The sequence below is a fragment of the Bemisia tabaci genome, chromosome 9 (assembly GCF_918797505.1).
Source record: "Bemisia tabaci chromosome 9, PGI_BMITA_v3".
Taxonomy (NCBI): Eukaryota; Metazoa; Arthropoda; class Insecta; order Hemiptera; family Aleyrodidae; genus Bemisia; species Bemisia tabaci.
In genome coordinates this window covers 1,068,270-1,090,189 of record NC_092801.1, presented here as the reverse complement: position 1 = coordinate 1,090,189, position 21,920 = coordinate 1,068,270, and the positions used below count along the sequence as shown (strand labels likewise).

At 39.4% G+C, this 21,920-nt stretch overlaps 1 protein-coding gene across 2 annotated transcripts in view; it reads left to right on the top strand.

Annotated features, from left to right (window-relative positions):
- Positions 1 to 21,920, top strand: part of LOC140225512 (uncharacterized) — a 111,209-nt gene that overhangs the window by 81,114 nt on the left and 8,175 nt on the right. The window contains exons 5-8 of one of the 2 annotated variants that reach the window (XM_072304671.1): positions 7,684 to 7,803; positions 11,073 to 11,144; positions 11,733 to 11,804; positions 13,216 to 13,440. In XM_072304671.1, coding sequence (XP_072160772.1) covers positions 7,684 to 7,803; positions 11,073 to 11,144; positions 11,733 to 11,804; positions 13,216 to 13,440 — 489 coding nt within the window. The remainder of the gene's footprint in view (positions 1 to 7,683; positions 7,804 to 11,072; positions 11,145 to 11,732; positions 11,805 to 13,215; positions 13,441 to 21,920) is intronic. The other variant, XM_072304672.1, reaches the window with a different exon arrangement.

The window sequence follows — 21,920 nt, the reverse complement described above, 5'->3', positions numbered from 1 at the left end:
CGACTGTTAGATAATAAACCCTTAAATGACATCCGGCTAACTTAGCTGTGTCCAAAGACACCAAGATCGTTGGAATCCGTGCCGCCGTTTGCTCTGAATTCCATTCTATATCTAATCAATTTTCAGATTAAGGGAGTTAGGTGTGACTAAGAGTGTCGGCCACCCCTTTGCTATAGGGACTTTAGTAGATCGTCATTTTCCTCGACCGGGGATGGCTACCGCCACTCTTGATGCGAAAATATTGAGGTGTTGTTGGTTGTTGTGTCACAGAAGTATTCCATCTTCACCTAATGAGTTTCTAGCATAATTACTCCAGTGAAACAGTGCACTCTGAAATTAATTGAGCGTTGGGTCTATGTATGGTTCGCGTGCCTACCTAGTTCTCAATGGAATAAATGTAATCGGGTGAATCAAAGCCAAAAAAGATTAGACCAATCGATGGCGTTTATGATCAAAAAGTTTGCGCCTAGGCACCAACTGTAGAACATGCTCTGATGAAGAGTTTGGGGGTGGTGATTTTAGTCCGACAGTGGACAACAAAATTACTAGGAATTCTTGAACTACCAGGTATAACTGAGAGGTAGCCTTCATTATCTTTCATGAATCAAAAGACGCCATTCAAATTTAAATGCTTACTTACATGCCAGTTATATACGATTCGACAAATTATGTGGTGAAGCGACTCTAAGCAAAATAAATCAAAATATTCTCTGCTATAGCATCAATATAGGCATACTGTATCAGGAGTGGCGGTAGCCCCCCCCGGTGGGTAAGCTTACAGTGTAATATTTGCAGCAAGTTTTTCTCTTTTTCAATTAATTTTCTGACTGAGGCCATTGTAACTTGAGGTTGAAATTCAGTCGATTATTACCTGAATCGCTCAAGTTCAACGGAGTGCATAATAGGTATACGTACAATTTTCTTATCTTCATGTTTCAAGTCACATTCCTAGACGTTATACTCTGTTAAAAGAAAAAATACCTTTGTGGCCGAAGGGGCTTGGCTTGACGCACACTTTTATTGATAAATTAAATACCTCTTACAGGAAATACTTTTTAGGTAAATATTAGGTAACTGCAACACACGCAAAAATTTTGGTTTCAGATTACGGTTAGAAGATCTACCGAACCTAACCTATGTCTATCATTATTAGAAAGGGGAGAACCAAAAATTAATTCGAAGTACGGACTGATTTTAACTTCTGACAGATATATATAGTATTACAGACATCAGGTGCAACAAAATCCAAGCGAGGAGTCTGGTTTAGTTCTACCCAAGGTCTCAAATGTAATCGGAGCCGGAATATTGAAACAAGTTTCGCAGGGGCAGGTTGCACGCACTTGGACGTTTCTACTCTTGAGGTCCAAAAATAAAATACGCGTGACTTTCTCAAACTGGTTCAGTAAAAATTCTGATGAGTGAATGGTAAAAAAGAAGATCAGGCTTAAGAGTCGGAGGTGCAGAAAGATGAAGGGAGTGACCTACGACTCGGGGGGAAGAGCACTGGATCTGAGGACGATCTAACCAAAAAAGCCAAACAACGTAATGCATACTTCATTATAAATTACAAGGAATTATTCAAAATAATTTCTGAGGAATAGGTACTTACATTTGGGGGAGAAGCTACAGGAGATAATGGATCCAAATCCGAATCTGAAGTTGAGGGGCTGGTGTAGTTGGCATCTTTTAGGGAGTCATCTGATGCATAGAGTAATCCACAAATCCGTTCTGTCTCATCATTTTCTTTAGCAATTGCTTGAGATCTCGCATAAGACGCTGTGACTTTTGCCTTTCTTTGGATAGGCATTATACTTGCATCCGGCAAAAAACATGTGCTGGGCCCGCTCCAAAACGAGACGCGTTACTTCTCCAATACTTACTCCGCACAAATATTTAGCACCACCACTTGAGACTTTAAAATCAGAACACAGGAAGTTAAAGTTTTAACAACACACACTAATTAATCCATTATAAGGCAGATTCGCGACCAAATTACCGGAATTTTCGGCGAAACATGAAAACATTACCCGACCGCGATCAAGAAATGGCCTAAAACTGAAAACTAGCATAGACCAATACTATAGATGTATAATAGTAGACCGTGCCCAAGGCCCGCCCGATGAGACGATGGATAGGCAGCCTGGATGCAGTACTAAACCAGTACTGTTTGTATACAAGTTATTACCACCCTAGAGTAAATATTACCTTGCGGTGAGCTAACCATCACCTTGCGGCAAGGTATCGGCCTTGCCATCATCTCCGAGCCCTATCCGAGCCCTCGCCGAGCCAGTTCAAGGAACTCGACGACCGGGAATAAAACCGTATGACAACACTGTAGACCCAAATCCAGACGCAGGGCGCGAAAAAGGCGACACAGCATCGGGAAATACCCCGTGTTGGGTTTGATTTTCGTCTCCAACGTTGCCATGCGTAATTATTCCCAGTCGTTAAGTTCCACGAACTGACCCGGCGAGGGCTCGGATAGGGCTCGAGGAGGGTGGCAAGGCCGATACCTTGCCGCAAGGTGATGGTGAGCTCACCGCAAGGTAAAATTTTCGCTAGGGCAGTGCTATAACTGTAAACCAGGTTGCGGCGATTCATGTCAAGGCACGTTTTTACCTCCAGAGCTGTATTGCACTCTCCGTCATAAGTCAATCCACCCGGCAAACGAATTATCATAACATAACCTCAGTTTCGTGCCATGGTATTTTGTGTAAACAACGTGATTCGATTTACGAGGATTCCTATGATTCACTTGTGTACTTAGTTTTTTTTTTTTTTTTTTTTTTTTTTTTTTGCTTGAAGTCGGTTTGAAACGGGCAAACGAAAAATGATTGGTGAGAGTAAGTTTGAGGAAAACAACTTTAATTCGATGAAGAGGACCAGCAGGACTAATGTTTCTTCTAAGAACTTAATTCAAGTACAACCGGAGCCAAATTCCACTGGTATTCAGGAATCATTCGGTGGCCTCACAACATTCAAGAAAAGGTTCAAATGTTCTAATTCATCTGCTTCGTGTGCTGAGGATATAGTTTTAGTATGTCATCAAAACCAGTGCTGGAGATCATTGAAGATTTATCAATTTAAAATGACAGGATTTTGAAAAAAGTGAAGTGTTGAGAGTGCGGTAGTGATTCGTTAGAACTTGTTGAACTTGCAAATGAAAGGAAAGTACTTGCCTGCCGATGATTAATCAACTGTAAGTCTTGTGATTATTCTTATAGTTTCTACTCTATAGTTCAAGGACTCCTACCAATTTTTGTAGCTTGTCAACGCACGGGCAAAACTTAATCAATTTATTCCCCTCCTCCATGCGGGACATTTACTTTGGCTGTATAGGGTCCTTCATTGATCGGAGGATCACTAAACTTCTCAGCTATGTTCTTGTTAACCTGATAAGGAACTCTAATATGTGCAGCCATCTCTCTGAGAAGTTTTTAAGTATTAATTCCTAGTTGAATGTTGCCATGCGCAAGTTCAGAATTGCAACATCAAAAAGGACGATTTTCTTTTCTCCTTTTTCGAGGAGAATTTTTTTTTTCTGATACTTTTTTATTTTCCTTTATTATTATTAAGTATTTGAACACGTTTAATGAATTAAAATTTTGTTTGACATCGACCGAGGTTGGGAGATTCTTTGAAAGATAAATATACAAAATTCAGGACTGTGTGGTTTGAGACACCTGCCAGCTAGAAAACCCCCCAGTATTAATCCGTAAAGCAGCTGAGTTTTTTTTGGGAAGTTCTTAGCGCGGGTAATTATGGTACCAAATGTAGTTCAGGTCAAACATCATGGGTAAATTTAAAAATTTAAGCGATATAATCCTAGGGCCATTTTGAAGCTACTGAATTCCTCAGATCTTGGATTGTCCGATGATCCAACTGCGAGTTTTAAGTAGATGTGATAGGCGAGTTTTTCATTCTGCCTTTTTGATACATTTCTCTTGAACCTTGTTTAGTGGAAAGTCTCATGAAGTGCGCATCTCATGTAATTAGTAAGAAGGTATTGCGATCCTTGACGGCAACTCATGCTCTTTTTTTACTGAATTTTCAATGATAAGAACAATGATATATATGGGGGTAGGCGCCTCTTATATAAAAACCGTATTTTTACAGCGCATACTTAAGTAGGTATGACTTCAAATCAAAGCCAAGATAATTCCATGCTGAGAACCCTTTTGTTTGTTCATTCTTTTGAAGTAGGATAGCCCCCTGCACTGTGCTAAAACCTTATCCTGACCGACCCAACTCAAACCCAGCCCTGCAAAAACCTGATTATGATATACCGGGGGGGGGGGGGGGCTAAATTATCCATTCAGGTACTTTGGGGGGCTGTAAATATATTTTCATAGTATACCGGTTTTAGTCATTCAATTTGATATTTATTTGGATGTTGGGTTTACGTCCTGAGACGTAGGCTTTACATCCTAGGTTGTAAGCTTTACGTTCTGAGGATGTAAAGACAACAGACTAGGGTATGTCTGCTTAGCATGTTTGAAATATGCAAAGGCAACATACATGGTTGTTAGGTTAACATTTTAGATGCTGCGCTAACATACTTCTGAGGATGTTGAGTCAGCATCTTTTTGAGTGGTTAGTGTGACAACTAGAGTTTCCTGCCGCAGCGGTACAGAAGTTACGACAACAGAAAAACCGAAGTTTTCTGAACAAACCAAAAGACGTTTTCTTGACGTCTTCATTTTTTTCGGTGTACCACCATCTTAAAACTCAGCTCAATAGACACTTCCGATCCCGTCGGGTGTTATGGGTTACTTGAGATAACGGAAAGATTTTGCCATCTCCTAGAACGTGTCGCAGACGAGCATGAAATAATGTACTTCCTAAAGCAGGGGTACAAGAAAATAGACGAACGCGACTGTACGATAGGCAGACTTTTGAGTGCGATTCGCAAAGCATTGTACACCAGAGAGAGGAGAGCGGCTCTCGGAAAGAGACCTAATCCTTCCACTCTCCAGAAGTCGGGGATGCTCTGTGACCGTCGAAAACTTCCAAAACTTACTCTTCAAGAATAAGGAATCCTGGTCTCTCGTGACATGCTCTATTATACTCATTCTGACAAGCAAAAGTGAATTCTTGAACAAGTTAGAGCGCGCCAAAATCATTCAGAACGCTGTTTTTCTGCCCGATGTATGTCTAACGGGCGATACAAGGATGTATCAGCCTGGATTATTTTAACTTGTGTAGCTTTCTTTATGTGATTTTTCTATTTACTGTTCCAAATTGTAGAATAATAAAAATTGTTGATTCATCAAACTGAACATTGCAATATTCAATCCCAGTCGCTCGTCCCAAAACAGAAGGTACAGATACGCATCTCCAAGCGTGCACTACTAAAAATTGAAATTCCCGAATCAGAACCTACTCTCCAGTTTCGGATACCAGACCCATACTGTAAGACATGGTCTATCGCGGATGCCGCCACAATTTTACAAGTCCGAAAGCTCGAAAACAAAAACTCGTATCAAAATTCGGTCCGTATAGTGTTCCGATCTTCGATCGTGTAAAAGAATCGCATCGGTCCGCGGCGGATCGGAGGAGGGTAATTTTCCGAAATTTTTCTAATTTCCCGGATCAGACCCTACTCTGCAGTCTCCGATACCAGACCCATACTGGAGGAGACGGTCTTTCGAAGCCGAAAATTTTTAGAAGTCCAAAAATCCGATTTTTTGCACAATCTGACAACACTGTGAAATTCGATGTTGCAAAATTCCACCCATAAATAAATCATTTATTTAAGTGCACCGTCCGGCAACGCTGTTGCATACCACCATCTTGAAGAATACACCATTGCATAACCCGCATATTGAAGGGGCTATATTACACCATCGCATAACCCGCATATTGAAGAGCAACATACAATCCTCTCTTTTTTACAGCGTTGCCATATTGAATATAATAATCACCATACAACACTGTAATTTAATTCGTATTTTTCTGCTTCATCCTGCAACGCTGTTGGATAATTTACTGGCCTCAAGTCGGTATTTTTACCCTATTGAGCAGATTATGCTATCATTGTTACATCCATTTACTGTTGATGTGACAGCAAAGTGTCGGTTATAATAATAGACAAAGGTAATGTTATTTTAATAACCAGGAGCCCGTGCCGTTTTTTCACAGCCAGCTGTTCTCTTAACAGTTGCGACGGTTAAAATGTCAGTACTTTTTTCTCCGTGCACGACTTCAATGGGTATCTTTACTCGTATCAAGGCAAAATATCAAAGGCTGATGTCAGTCCCAGGTAACGATTGGTTTTGGAAAAATTACTGCTGCCAAGTTTATTCATAATTCTTTTTAAACAAAAAATAATAAAATGATTTTAAAAATAAAGATGCTTCTAATTTAATTTTTTTATTTTATTTTATTTTTTGCAATTTTTTTATATTTTATTTATTAAAATCCATAAAAATATTTTCTTCAATTGATACATGGGTAAAGTCTTGTCTTTAAATATATAGTAATTACCTCAACATATTGCCGATTTGTCACTTTTACCAAGTATCTAAATTTTTTTGAGGTATTTGGATGAAAAATATGTTTTCAATAGCACTGTATGAATGCCAGGTCCGTAATTTAATTCATTCGGAAACTCACAATCAGTTGTCGGATCAGGATGAAAACTCAAGGAATGGATGGAAATAATGACGGGAGCGCAATGAATGTGCAGACTCCCAAGAACGAGGATTATGTGTAAAGGGTGTGTCTACCTAAAAATGACCTTTTTATTGAATTTCTCTCTTATGCCTCATTTATTTAAAAATTCCTTGATTTGGGTCCTGCATTATAAGTAGTAGTTTCAGAATATCTATAAGGTTTTTTAGGATTTTTTTCTACGGTTATAGATGTAGGTCGATTGAAACACACACAACCGTCTCCCGGCGCCGAGCGTTTCGCGGGCCCCGTATCTGCTCAACAATTTCATCATCGTCATGTTTTGGGGTCCAGAATTTGTCGTTAAAGCTTCATAACTTTTTTTAATATTTAACTAATTTTAAAAAAGGTGGGCATTACGAGTAGAGCTGAGCATACTCTACCCAAGTATTATAGGGTTTTGGGGGTTTACTCTACGACTTAATTAGCAGGAGAGCTAAATGGACCGCAAACCGTGCAGAAAAGCCCGATCGAGTTTCTTCGTGTATAACTAGGTAGGCAGCAGCCACCCGTCTTTTTTTTTTTTTTTAGGTCGTCAAATTCTTAGGGGAAATTTTTTAGGATTGGGCCGGGGTGGCTACCGCCACCTAGAACTAATGAGGTTGATATGTGCGAAATAATGACGCGCCTTATCAACACATTGTGTTGGAGTTCACTGCTTGTTTTCTTGTGTAGACAGAAAAATAAATAGAGTTTTTTTGCTCAAGCCGATCGTGTCTTTTCACTTTCACCATTTCAATACTTGTATTCAGCTTATTCCGCAAACTTCTACCACATAGGTTTGGAGGCTCAGTAGGTACCTTTCTTCAACATTTTGCGTATTCCAAAAGTATTAGAATTTCGTCAACTATGTTTCATAAGATATTTCAAATTGGACCACGTTGTGCCACTTGGGTAGAATATTCGCAGAAAAACAACACGGAATTTAGTTAGTTTCATACGTCCTTGTTTTTCTTATTGCAAATCATTCTATCTTCAATCCCCTCAAGAATCTTTTTTCGTCTTTTCCAGATCACTATAAACGGTCATCCCGTGGGAGGATTTTCCCACCGCTTGTCGCCCTCCATCATCGATGAGCTACGTATTAGTGGAGGGCTATGGACCAGGCTGGTTGCTTACACGACACCCATCGTAAGTATATCGAGTACCCGTAGTCAAGGTTATCTCCATCAGTCATCCTACTCAGACTCGAGCACTCAAAAAAAATTGAATGCATAATCTAACAAGCTGGTTCTGCAATCGCTCCGCGATATCAATAACTGACATGGGATTTATGTACTTTTTCGAGTTAATCTCAGGCATATAATGGATCTAAACTTATGCGTAATAAGTCTCTGAGATTATGTAGCATCGCGTCCATGATATTGGACTCCATGCTCACCCTTAATATACTTGCCTGCTCATCTCGTCCAAGATCTTGGACTCTATGCTCATCACTAAACTTCTCACTTCTTTGCTTGAGCATGGAGTCCAATAGCAAGTAGACCATTTTTAGTTTTAAAGTTCATCAAGATAGAAAATCGTGTACTTCTCATATCTAATTTAACTTGAACTAACCTAACATAACCTAACCTAACCTAACCAATGCACAATTCTTTTACGAAAACACATTTGTCCGTTTTTATTTCACAGACCTTGTCTTTAATACATTTTTGGACCATACGATCATGTGTTGTCAGAGAATACTTGCATCCCACAATTTTGGATGCTATGCTCACTTCAATTTTTCTAAAAAAAAATCCCTCATTAAAGTGAGCATGGAGTCCAAGATCTTGGACGTGATGAGCAACCGAACACTATAAAGATGATCATGGAGTCCAATATCATGGACGCGATGCTACATTACCGTCTCGGAGTCCGAAAATGGCTTTCGTTCTTTTCCATCACCTCCCAGTTTTCTAGTAAATATACTTTTCTCCGAGAGAATGTGCGTAATTTTTTTTTTTTTGTTGCGCATGTAATGTAAATTGAATTAAATTTCCAGGAATTATGGTGAAGAGATTCTTACGTATTCTAAGATACTGAATCCAAATATAATCTCCCATTTTTTCAGTACTTTCCATTTTGTCGGAAAAGTCAATTTTTTTCCGATGACAAGATCTTCGGTAATTTTTTGACAATTTTCCGAGAAAATCGGCTTTCCCATGAATATTGTAGATGATAATGAATTTTTGATGCCATATTCTGGGGTTTGAGCTAAAATTACATGAGATGCGATGTATCGCACACGCGAACATTTTTTTAAATTTCCCTGGAAGTGGGAACAGTCCGAAAAAGCTTTTGGCCCTGGAAAATCAGACCTCCTTGAAAGCTAGGGGTTTCAGAGATAAGGGTAGGTCTAATTCAGGTTCAAAGACTCTCATTACATCAGGTGAGACCTACAGAGGATCGCGGATAAATTCTAAAATTCGTTAGAACAGAAAAATCGTCACAAAAATACAAAAAAAACTCGTTTTCAAAATAAAATTTGCCTTTTCTGGGAATATGGTGGGTAATAGGAATTTGAGACTATATCCGGATTTCAGCAGAAAAAACATACGGATCGATGTATCACACATTGCATCGGGGACATATTTGTAATATTTTTTTAAGTTACTATGAGTCCGGTTAACTTTTAACCAATTTAGGCCCGGAAAAGTCGGCATAATCGGAAAACTGGAGTGTGATGCAGAAAAAAAAAAACCGGGGCCACATTCGGATTCAGCAGCGTTAAATAAATGGGATTCTTAAATCGTAAATCGTTAATCTTAAATCCAAAACAAATAAAAATTTTTGATTCATCAAACTGAACATTGCAATAACCAATCCGAGTTGCTTATTCCAAATTATAAGGTTATGATACACATCTCCAAGCGCTCTGATACACACCACCTAGCCAAAAAATAAAATTCCTGAATCAGACCTTATTGTCCCGTCTTCGATACCAGACCCAACCCGGAGGAATGGGTGTGCCGTAATTTTACAAGTCCGAAATTCATAATTTTTGCACAATCTGACAACAATGTGAGGAAAAAATATTTGTGGCATAGTTGTGTTTTTAACATCAGACATGCAACCTGTCAAAAAGTAAAAGTCAATAGTAAACTAGCAATCCCCATTTATTCAAGCAACGTTTTAATCTGAGCTACTTTTCCTAGAATCAATGCGGCGATGCTCTGTGTCATATGCTTGCAACTTTTTCTTCTTTATCTTCTTTATGAGCCAAAGGATGTAAAGTAATGCGCTGTTTTCATTCTCTGGTTTTTGCTTGTTTATCTCTCATACTTACCCACTGTCCAAACGTGGCCACAAAACTTAGACAGTTTTTATTAAAAGTAGGTAAACAACGTCCCTTCATAACACCGGGTTCATACAACTATTCGTGCATGTTAGATGCCCTTGTGGTATCTGCAAAATTGAAGGGTCTATGTTGTGACGTAAAGTCCAACCAACAAATTCCATCTTAGATATTTTATACACGCTGATCCGCTTGAACTTTCAAATAATAAAAACCCTAATTACCAAAGGGAGGAAAATTACAAAAGATAACGATGACATGTTATTTTATGAATTAATCTCTTGATTACAGTGTGACTTATTTTTTTATTTTTTTTAATGAAGAAAAACAAGATGATAGATCCAACATGAAGATGTTACGACAAGCGTGCCGAATAACTGAAATGTTGGACGTGTACTACACACCTTTCATGTCATTTTTTTTTTTTTTTTGCGTAGGTACAAATTGTTAATTATTACTAAATTTTGGAGAAAATATTGCTTCGAGAACGTGAAATGTAAATTAATTTTATTGAAAAAATAAAAAACCATCATTAATTTGGGCGAAGAGAGAGGCAATAGGGTCTAATGAGTCTCAAGGTTTATCACAGATTGCACTTACGGCTGCCCTGGCTGGCCATGGCTATCAGAGCAGTGGTACAAAATTTTGAAAAGCATAACAGGGGTGTTGAGATCTGTCAAAGCAACGTTTTAAACAAAACGGAGAAGTGAAATTCTCATTCGAAAAGTACCGAACTGCTCAACCATCCTCGAATCAGTTCGTTTGCTTCTGCTTATATGTATATGCAAATTTTAAATTAGCGCGGAGCATTCTTAGGTTTTTCTTAAAAAAATCAAGTAACGTAGACTCTTGGTGTTAATTGCACATAAACTAGAAAGCCCCAGAATGAGAAAAAACTTTGAATCATAATTATTGATGGATTAGTAAACTTTTTACACGCTTTGGAAAATCTCAGAAGTTCTCGGCAGTCACTTGCTGGTAACGAAATAAGGGACTCTGTTATTGTATCGAGTGGGGGGGGGGGGGGGTCGAAACGATCGCAAATGCCGTATGCTACGTATACGCGCCAGAACGTGTGAACGTAAAAAAAATTATTTTAATTTTTTATTCAATGGTTTTTCAGACACAAGCAATACTACAAACTGATGGAAGAGAGGCTGTGGGAGATTCTTTCCCAGGTTTAAGTCCCCTTCAGGTAAGACAATTTTCAAACTGCTTAATTATCTCGGTTGTCAAGCCACAAATTAGCTCACCATTCTTCCTATTTTCCGAGAAACACTGATCCAAGTTAAAGGGGACGGCAATCCAAAATTCTGGGGGGAGGAGGAGGGGGTTGCAAAGTGAAAATCAACGTGGGAAAATTTGATAATGAATATTTTGCTACACAATAACATACTTCTCTCAGATCATACGTTTATAAAAACTGATGATTATATTTCAATAAGCTTTTTTAAATTAGCGAGGAGCATTCTTAGGTTTTTCTTAAAAAAACCAAGTAACGTAGACTTTTGGTGTTAATTGCACATAAACTAGAAAGCCCCAGAATGAGAAAAAACTTTGAATCATAATTATTAATGGATTAGTAAACTTTTTACACGCTTTGGAAAATCTCAGAAGTTCTCGGCAGTCACTTGCTGGTAACGAAATAAGGGACTCTGTTATTGTATCAAGTGGGGGGGGGGGGGGGGTCGAAACGATCGCAAATGCCGTATGCTACGTATACGCGCCAGAACGTGTAAACGTAAAAAAAATTATTTTAATTTTTTATTCATTGGTTTTTCAGACACAAGCAATACTACAAACTGATGGAAGAGAGGCTGTGGGAGATTCTCTCCCAGGTTTACGTCCCCTTGAGGTAAGACAATTTTCAAACTGCTTAATTATCTCGGTTGTCAAGCCACAAATTAGCTCACCATTCTTCCTATTTTCCGAGAAGCACTGATCTAAGTTAAAGGGGACGGCAATCCTAAATTCTGGGGGGGAGGGGGTTGCAAAGTGAAAATCAACGTGGGAAAATTAGATAATGAATATTTTGCTAAACACTAACATTCTTCTCTCAGATCATACGTTTATAAAAACTGATGATCATATTCCAATATGCTTTTGCTCGTCCTTATATGCACCCTGTTTTGGAGATATTTTATCCCCTGGGGGTTGATTTTTGGAATTTGGATACATCCTATACATCATTTTTAAAGGAAATATAGCTATGTTATGTTATATGACGAATAAGTATCTTCAAAACTAACCCTACAGACTTGGCAGCGACTTTCCGTTGAATCTTTTTGATTTTGGGGGATTTTGGGAGTTTTTGGGGGTTTTGGGGGTGAAAAACAGGCAGGCTTTTGGCGAGCTTAGCAAATTCGGATTCTCCGTAATTTTCTGCGAATTTTGTTGTATCGTTGCCTACGAGAATGGAGAGGCCGTAACTAGTCAGTTCTGTGACGTCAAGCTAGTAGATATTTACCGAAAACAACAAGCATCTCCGGGTCATCAGTGCATCGATGAGTGAGGCAGTCGCTGCGTGGACCAATCAGAGTCGCTCTCGATTGGCCAAAGTTGCGCGAGCGGCCCGTTTGAATCTGAGTGAAGTAACGATTTTCGGTATTACGCATTCATTTCCTCGATATTTAGACAATGTCACAAATGAACTAGTTAGTTTTCTAAAGTGAAATTTCATCCTCTTTCTAAACGGTTCTTATGAAATTTTGCATCAGATCAACCCTGAAAGAGATATCGGCGAGAAATCATCGCGCGGCAAGCGTTCTCCCATAAGAACGCGTGTTAAACCGCGGCCGAGTTTCATCTACTAGTGTGACGTCACAGAATCGTAGTTACGGCCTCTCCATTCTCGTAGGCAACGGTTGTATCCTTTGGTACCCTTTGTTGCAAATTGTTTGAGGTACACCCCCCCCCAATTTTACCAGATCTGCCCCGGACTAATTTACGGATTTTAATGCCAAATAAAAAGTATCAGGTTTCGTGAAACAGATTATAGTCTAACAGCTAATATCCCACATTTTCCACTTATCACAGATTCACGATTGGGAATACGACCTATTTATGGTTGGAAAATTTCTAGAGAATCTTTTTTGGATTTGCTTGACACCTTCGATCGAAAAAAATTGATTTTTAAAAGTCAGTTTGATTTTTCCCACTGAGTATTTTTTTTTTATCTTTTTTTCTTTAACAATTATAATATGATAGATGTTAGGGTTAATAACTGATGTTGTTTCTTGAGACTCGTAATTAGATTTGTGTTCCAGTCTTCTTCGACGGACGGCCAGGTGACGGATGATTTCAAATTTATTCATCAAGTGTTTGAGAGTGTAAAAGACGATGCCACAAGAATACAATTAATCACTGCACAAATGGCTGCACAAAGGGCTGAGCAGGTCAAAGTCATCAAGAAGAAGGAAGAAGACATAAAAGAGCTCCACGGAGACATAAGAGAGCTCCAAGGAAACATAAAAGAGCTCCAAGAGGAGAAGGTAATTCATAAATTCGGTACATTTTCACCGCTTACAGCTTTTTTTAAAGGAATGAATATTAAGGGAGAAAGTCACGAAATCATAATCTCTTTTAAAAGTTCAAAAGGGTTACGCAGACAAACACCTTGTGATTTTTTCTGCAAATAAATATCACTCTTAAAGGTTTGGAAGCCGTCTCCTCTAAGCCAGAAATACCTAGCTGCTTTCGCAATATTTCTTTCATTTTTGTATTTCTATTCAACAAAGTTTTAAAGAAGTTATTTATCCCGTTTTTGTGTCCATGGCATGTAAATTTTTTCTAGAATAAGATGGCTCAAATGTCTCACGTGTTACATTTTCAAAGACGTATTTTACTACGGTTGCGTTTGGACGTACCGTAACGTAACAATCTATATTGTTGTGAACGCGTGATTTGCGTTGATTTAAACGTGACGTTATCGATACAACGTTGTAGTAACGTATATCCACCAACGTATGAGAGACGTTCCTCCCACGTATGATTGAGCGATGTTGCGATGACGATACGAGAAAGACGTTACCAGACGATACGACGAGAAGAAAATGTAATGAGGTACGTGACGTTGCAGGCAATCGGTTCATATTTTTTACGTATGAATTCTTAATGAATTTTTACAAAAATAAAAAGATACAATGCTCAGCTGTGTTGAATTAACGTCCTTATAGCGTTATTCCAACGTAAGTTTTTCTTGGTGGTAACGTCAATACGTCGCATTAACATAATTTTTTCAGGTAAGAACACGCTACCAGTCTATTTTTCTCAGATTTTTGTAATTTGGTTTAGGGGTTATTCCACGTCAACTCAACCAGGCTCGGAACCCGACCCCCTCCGATTTGGCTAAAAATTGGTATACGGGGTCTTTACATCATTCTAAGAGACCGATTTGAAGGGTTTTCCCATCCGACGTCCCGTTCGTGAGATATCGACCCCCAAAAATGGGATGAGTTTTAGTGATATTCAAAGAAGCCCGTTTCAGCGATTCTCATTTTTTCGACTTCCCTCTCTTTGACTCTCCATTGCGAGAGTCTGTATCAATCCATCATACTTTGAAAAAATGTTACTAGACCAATTTTTCATGTTGACTCTAAATATTCCATCGAAACTAAGCGAAAAATTATTTAAATGGCCGTAATTTGGGGTTTTTTTAAAAGTTTACTATTTTTTCGCCATTCAATGTTCAAACTGAATTATCTAAAAAACAGACTCTCCGATTTTCGATTTTTTTTACACTTCAAGCTTACGATATATACATTTGGTTGATATACATTTTTCAATTGCTATTGGACGGTTAAGGGCCTAGAAAAATTCAAATCGGCCAAAAGAGGTCAAAAATTGGTAAAAAAGACGATTTTTTACATGTTAATTCAAATATTTCGATATTGAACGCTACAATTATCGATATTTTTTCCCTCTTAACCCTCTAAGATGTATTAAATCAGACTATCAACGCTTTCCATACATTTACCGATCGATTAACGGCCTGATGGAAACCGGAAACCGACCAAAAATCCTCGAAATTGACGCAAAAAGACGATTTTTCACACCGTAACAGATGCATGCCATGGATGGTAACTGCAATTTCCAACTTTCTCTCTCTATATCAACCTTAAGGTATTTACTTTCGAGTTATAAACACTTAATACCGTGCATCGATGGGGCACGGATCTAAACGGAAATGAAAACCGGCCGGAAACACTAACAAGTTGGTTTTTGCAATCGCTAGCGATAGCAATATTCGTCATGGGAACTTTTGCTTCAGGGATATGAAAATTTTAAGGTACAGTTCGTTTGTAGTATCTTCAGAATTGAAGGGGCTATGTAATTTTGTGTCGACGTCTCTTTTTTAACATTTTTAATTTTTTTGCTTTGCATACAAGAAAGCTGTTATTTACCAATTATTTATTTTCGTTGGATTATGTATGGTTTTTGGAAGTTAACGCATTTAACTTTCAGTTTCGTTTTTTCGGCGTTAAGTATGATATTTTTACTCTACGTATATGCCCGAATACGCATCAAGTGACCTATGTGCTTCCTAAGTTGCCATTTTTTTCATTCAAATAGATGTAACCGAAATGTTAGATGTGTACTACCTATACTACTTTCATGTCATTGCTTTATTTATTTATTTACTTTTTGCGTAGGTATATATTGTTATTTTTTGCTGAATTTTGGAGAAAATATTGCTTTAAGAACGTGGAATGTAAATTAATTTTATTGAAAAAAGAAAATACCATCATTAATTTGGGCAAACAGAGAAAATATACATCAATATTTGGGTCAACATCTCCCTGATTATGTAAAGGATGAATATATTAGTATTTCTGTATCAAAAAACTTAGCTTTTGTCTTCAGAGATACAATGATTTTAGTCCCAGTCAATTTGTTGTACCTATTGAAAAAACAAAAAAAAAACAAAAAATATATAAAAAAAAAAAACAACTGAAATGTTAGACATACTATTTTCATGTCTTTCTATTTGTATCAATAGGTACTTTTTGCTTAACTTACGAACGTTGAATGCAAATTAACTTTATTGAAAAAAGAAAATAACGTCATTAATTTGGGGGAACATGTGGCTGATTATATGAAGGAGGTATATTCCAGTATTTTTGTTTAACATATTAACTCACGAGAAAATTCTCGTACATTTATCATCTAGTATTAATTATTTTTTGATGATTGGTCTAAAACATTCAACACAACCATTAAAAATTAAGTCCCATCGTCGGGTATCGAACTCCCGATCACCTATAGTCCGCACATTGTCAGGATATGAGGCGCCTCAGTCAACTAGGCTATCACAGATCAGCGACAGTGCGAGAAAAAATAGCATTTAAAAGACTCGGACGATGGGCGGGACTTATCACAAGAGTTGTCCTTGAGCGATTCGGCGATTCGCGTCTTCGTAGCTTCTGGAGAAACGAGCTAAGCGCCTTTCTCTGTGAGACATTGTTTGCCTATGCTATCATGTGTCTCAAGGTTCATATCAGCAGGCATTTGCCATTGCGGCAGTAAGCTCAGGCAATATTTCTGTATTCATGGAATAAATCAATCAATCGAGTTCCGATTTTGGCTCATATATCCGTAACGGGTCCTCCAGAGCAGTTTTCCACCTTGCACAATAGTTATAATTTCTTTATTTCTATTTGTAAAATTTGAGGTGGGATAATGGCGGCTTCTCAAGAGCAACGAGGTAGGCGATCTTTTGCACCAACGAACAGAAAACTGATGGCGAAAAATAGCCAATGAAAATCTCCCAAAAAAAAGAATTTGCCTAAAAACGGAACTTCGTGGTTCTGCGCAGATTTACCAGTCAGACACGACATCTCAAGCTGGAAAAAAACTCGCTGAAAGCGAATTTTAGAAATCAACACAACTTGACGTAGAGACATGATTGGCTAAAAAATACAACGGTTTTTGATACATCGGATAATCAACCAAAAATCGGAGACTGGGCGAAACGCTCAAGGTCGCAGAGGTATAGGGAATCCCATAGCGAAAGCAACGGAACGATTCTAATATCGTGGGGAACTCCGTTCCCATGACAAAAAATGACGGGGAAAGGTGATTTATTGCATAGTCAGAGGAGCATGTGTTCAAAAATTACGTCCCGTTTGCACGTTTGTGATGCAAGTCCACTCTCTTCATTTTGGTCCCTAGAATGAGAAAATCTTTGGTGGACTCTCTGATTTTGATGCCAAGGCCCCAAAAACAAGATGGCGGCCAAAATGGAGGCTGAAACCGAAATGGTGTCCGGACTTTTCGGCGCAACCGATTCGGCGCCGGACGTTTCGGCGCCGGACTTTTCGGCGCGGGTGATTCGGCACAGGATTTTTCGGCGCAGAATTGTTCGGCGCAGGATTTTCCGGCGCACAAGCTATACTTTTAAGAATACAAAAAGGGACTGCTTACTTTATTTTCCAGAACGATTTCCAGACAAAATAATCTGGAGACAGGAGGACAAAGAAAGTGGAAGTTCTGGGTGTGGTTGACGAAAAATGCCAAGAATTTGCTACAAAAATTGTTTCAGATAGTCAAGTCTTGGAAGTTTTCACCCCCCTTTTGCCAGATAAGTTTCCAAACAACGATGAGACAGGAGAGGAATGAGAGACGGAGGAGAGGAAACAGAAGGAATGAAACTTCAACAGCTCGGCCCACTAGCTGGACTTAACGGAATAGAAGGCCATGGAAGTGTAAAAAGTGTATTTATTCCTTGGCACTAAAAAATTGATAAATTCCTAAAAATTGCTAAAATTAGCTAAAAAGTGAAAAAAAGCTAAAAAAATAAAGACGAAACACCTATGTGTGTGAAACACCTATGAAAATGAGCGACAGCCCGCCCCTGTCACTAAAAACAAAGACAAAACACCTAGAAAGTGAAATTATGAGCGATAGCCCGCAAGAAGTCAAGGATTGGAGTGTCTGCAAATTCCTTACAAGTAGCTTTAAGACGATCCGTGAGAGGGACATATTTTTTCCTCTGTGTCTGAATTTCTTCTTTAGAAACAAAGCCCTAAATAATTTTGTGTACGTCTCACCTTTTTTGTTTGTTAACAAAGCAAAAGCAAGAGGAAGACAAGTGTTATACTTGATGCCGTGGATAAGTGATCAGTGCGACGAGGTATGAGGTGCCAGATTTACCGTCTATTTTTTTTTTTTTTTGCTTTGAAAGCGGGGAGAAAACCGAGTTCCGGCAACTACTGCTCGCATGTGCCAGGGACGGGCGGCCAACCCACCCCTCGACAGTTGCAATCAGCTGACAGGGGGTTCGAGAGAGCCACCCGCACCCCGCACACACGAGATTGAGGCATGCTCGATGGTCAGCAGCGCGCGAGTGGGTTCGGACCCCGACTACAAACCTCTACACAGCCACCAGTCACAAGGACTGGTGGTTCTCCCGGCGAGATATCCCGACCAGACGAGGCAGGCCCGATCGTTCCTCTCGCGGGTATGCAAAGGCGTCGGTGAATATACCACCTGAAAAACCCCTGGCTGCCAGGAAATTGAGCATCAAGGCTACTACTACTGGCTTGTGGTGCGCCCTGGACGGATCCCCACCGAGCAAGCCGTCCAGGGCGCACCACAAGCCAGTCTATTGAACTACACCGATAATTCCTTGCGCCGGAAATTCCGTGCGCCGAAAATTCCGTGCGCCGAAAAGCCCTGCGCCGAAAGCCCCCCGTGCCGAAACACCCGCGCCGAAAAGTCCGGCGCCGAAACGGGCGCGCCGAAAAGTCCGGGAAATTAAAATGTTGGTAAAACGGCTCAAAACGTCAAGAGAGGTGTCGATTCTCATGTTTTTTGGATCGTAGATTCCAAAAAAATTTTTTATTCAGACCCCTCGACTCACGGAAATGACCAAAATCCAAGATAACGGCCGATTTTGGCTCTTTATTGCCAAAACATCAAATGTGGAGCAAAGAGAGAAGTAAACACTCTAGATATCTGTTTTCGAGGTCACAGATTCCAAAAATATTGGGGGGAAAAAAATAGTATGCCAAATGGTACTCATTTGGATCAAGCACTCGGTAGTAATTTTGATTAGTGTGTTCAGGAACACTCGAAGACTTCGTCTCCTCCTACGAGGAACCCAATCAAGCAGCTTCCTCGGCAGTCCTACGCCCGTCATTCTATAGAAATGACCATACCGGTCAAGCTCTCTGATCATGACGTCGAATACGATGACATTTTCGACTCCCATGATATGACGCACTCTTTCATTGCGGACCCGATCGCTCCTAAAAATTCCTACAGCGGCCGTCCCCAGAAATCCGTCTCCGTTGCTCGCAGCATCCTCTGGGTCCGTTCCTTCAGCTGCCAAACTTCACAGTCACATGTAGAAATACTTTTGACTAGAACGTTGTAAATTTTCTCGTGCTTGTGCCGAGTCGCACTCCGCTTTTCTTACAGTGTTCCTTGATCCCTTGATCCGTTCTCCCATCTTGGGTCAAACGCACCCCCAAGTACCATAGTGCGCGCAGCCTTGATCTGCTGCTCATCCTCCAATTTAATGCTTCGCTGATCACCTTCGTATGTCAGTTTCTTGGATTTGCTGATGACCAAGTGGTGATTACACAAAATCAAGATGACGCCTAGTACATGATACGCAAGTTGGTAGAGGAGTATCAAAAGTGGGGTTTGGAAGTTAGCATATCCAAATAATTACTATACAGGGTGATCCAAAAATCCCTCCCACAGCCTCTAACTTTTAACCTAATTGAGGTAAAAATTTGAAACTTGGAAGATGTTCCCAGGTCAAAGGGAGCTACTTTTTGGCCCCCCTAAAATTTTCAGTGGGCTCCCTTAGGGGAGAGGCAACGGACCCCAATTGGGCGCTTCTGGGTACCAGATGCGCCCTTTCCAGCCGTTCGACTCCCCCGATGTAACATGTACTATACTACATACCGTTTTGCCTTATGGGTAATGACGCCATTCTGGTACACCCGGGAAAATTTGATTTTTTTCTGCATCTGGTATTCGTAAAAGTTTTCGTGAAATGTTTTGCTTTTAAGCATAACAATCTCGCACGGACGTATTACCTGGTTAAACTATTTTGGGGCTTCGTTATGCTTAAATGCCTCATATTCGAGGTTGTAGTTTCAGATTGATTCGAAAAAATCACGAACAGTCACGTGATCTCTTCATTTTAGTGACGTATTACTGTGCTATTTTGTGATTGGTTCATTTTCTCGGCGCAGCATCGTCAAGCGTCAGCTGTTTGCGGCTCTGGGTTGAAGGTTTAAGGTTATGTCAGAGAGAATAGAAAGTTAGAGGCCCGACTCGATGCTAGGTAATTGAAACAGATGCGCTCGCAGCGCGCTCGCTGGCAACGTACGCAACTACCATTTTCTATTGTTTTCCAGAGACTAGCGGCGGGTATGTTGCTGCCGGACCACCTTCACGTAGGCAATTTGTTATACATCGTCCGTCCGCAATACTCTCGCTTGGCCGTATGAAAACGTTCCTCGCATGCGCCGTGTTAAAGAAGCGCCCTCCAACGCTTTGGCGTTGGAACTGCTTGTTTTTAATTTTCAAATGGGAAGGCCCTCTTCGTGATAGGTCGTTCGGAAGAGCATTAAAAGAGAAAACTTTTCGCGCAAACCCGAAGTCAATATCTCAAACCGTTTCAAAATGGCGGCCGGTTAAAGTTCAAAATGGCCCAAAATTCAGACCGGTTATTTGTTGATGGATTTGCGTGAAAATCAGTATCTAGAGATATTTTGACACGAAAAAAACGAATTTGACGTTAGATTTTCAAAAAAACCGAATTTTTAAAAACGGCCGCCGGTTAAAGTTCAAAATGACTGAAAATTGGTTTTTTCAGAAATTTAAGTTCAAATGTGTTAAACTTATGCCAAAATACCCTCAAATTCCGAGCTTTATAAAACCCTCAGCAAAAAACCGAGGTGGCAATTTTCGGCCATTTTTGAAACAGCGGCACGGTATTTCGGAAGAAACAACGCTATGTACTGCAGATCTAGTATAAACTCTCACTACATATGTCCAACTATTGGTTGGAGCAGTAGGTATCCGAGGATTCCAAAATAGATTTAGATTATAATATAAGGTAAAAATTGAACCGAACCGGATGAAAATCACACCGTCGAAACATAAGGAACGAACAGTTTCCTCTGTTTAATCCCTTCGTAAGAAATGCTCGCATACAACATTGCACCCACTTAAATAAAGTGAAAGAAAAGAAAGAATCTTTACCATCTCAATTTTATTAGATTTTGGGCCATGGTAAAGAATCAAGATCATCGATTAGGTATCAATTTTCCCCTTTACGGCTGAATATCGGTATATTTCCCTTTAAAGCTATAGTAAAGAATCGAAATAATCAACTGTTGGTATAATTTTCTTGAACCCTAGTCTACCTGAGTGGAGTCAGATTGACCCCACGGGAGTTTCAACTCTTTGCTATTTCTCGTGGTATGCACGAAATTTTTTGTCCTTCACAAATAGCTCTACAAAAACATCTAGAAACACGATTTTGAAGGAAAAAAAAGAAAAAAGAAAAACATGTGCATGAGAGATCAAAAAATTCACGAGTACCCCTAGAAAGCCTGAGCGGGGTCAGATATCCTTATAACATTTATTTTGTCATTTAGCATCACAAAAGCTTACTTTGAAGGTGTATTCATTTTTCTCTTTTTAATTTTTTTCAGAAACTTATAAAACAAGCAAAATTTTTCAGATTTTTTTCGTTTTCAGTATTTAGTAGCCTTATGATTCTTTTTTTTTCTCATGCTGAGAACAACATGGCAACATGTGTATGATAAAATGGTTCCATACCCTGCGCCGTGTTTTTTAAAACTTAGATATGCTTTATGGTTAAGGCCTGTAAGGTTAGTGCACTGATATTAACTAAAAACATGAAAAAAACATAGCTAACTAATTGATTTTCAGCTGGGGTCAAATTGACCCCGCTCAAGCTTTCTCGTTGGTTCAGAGGCTCAGG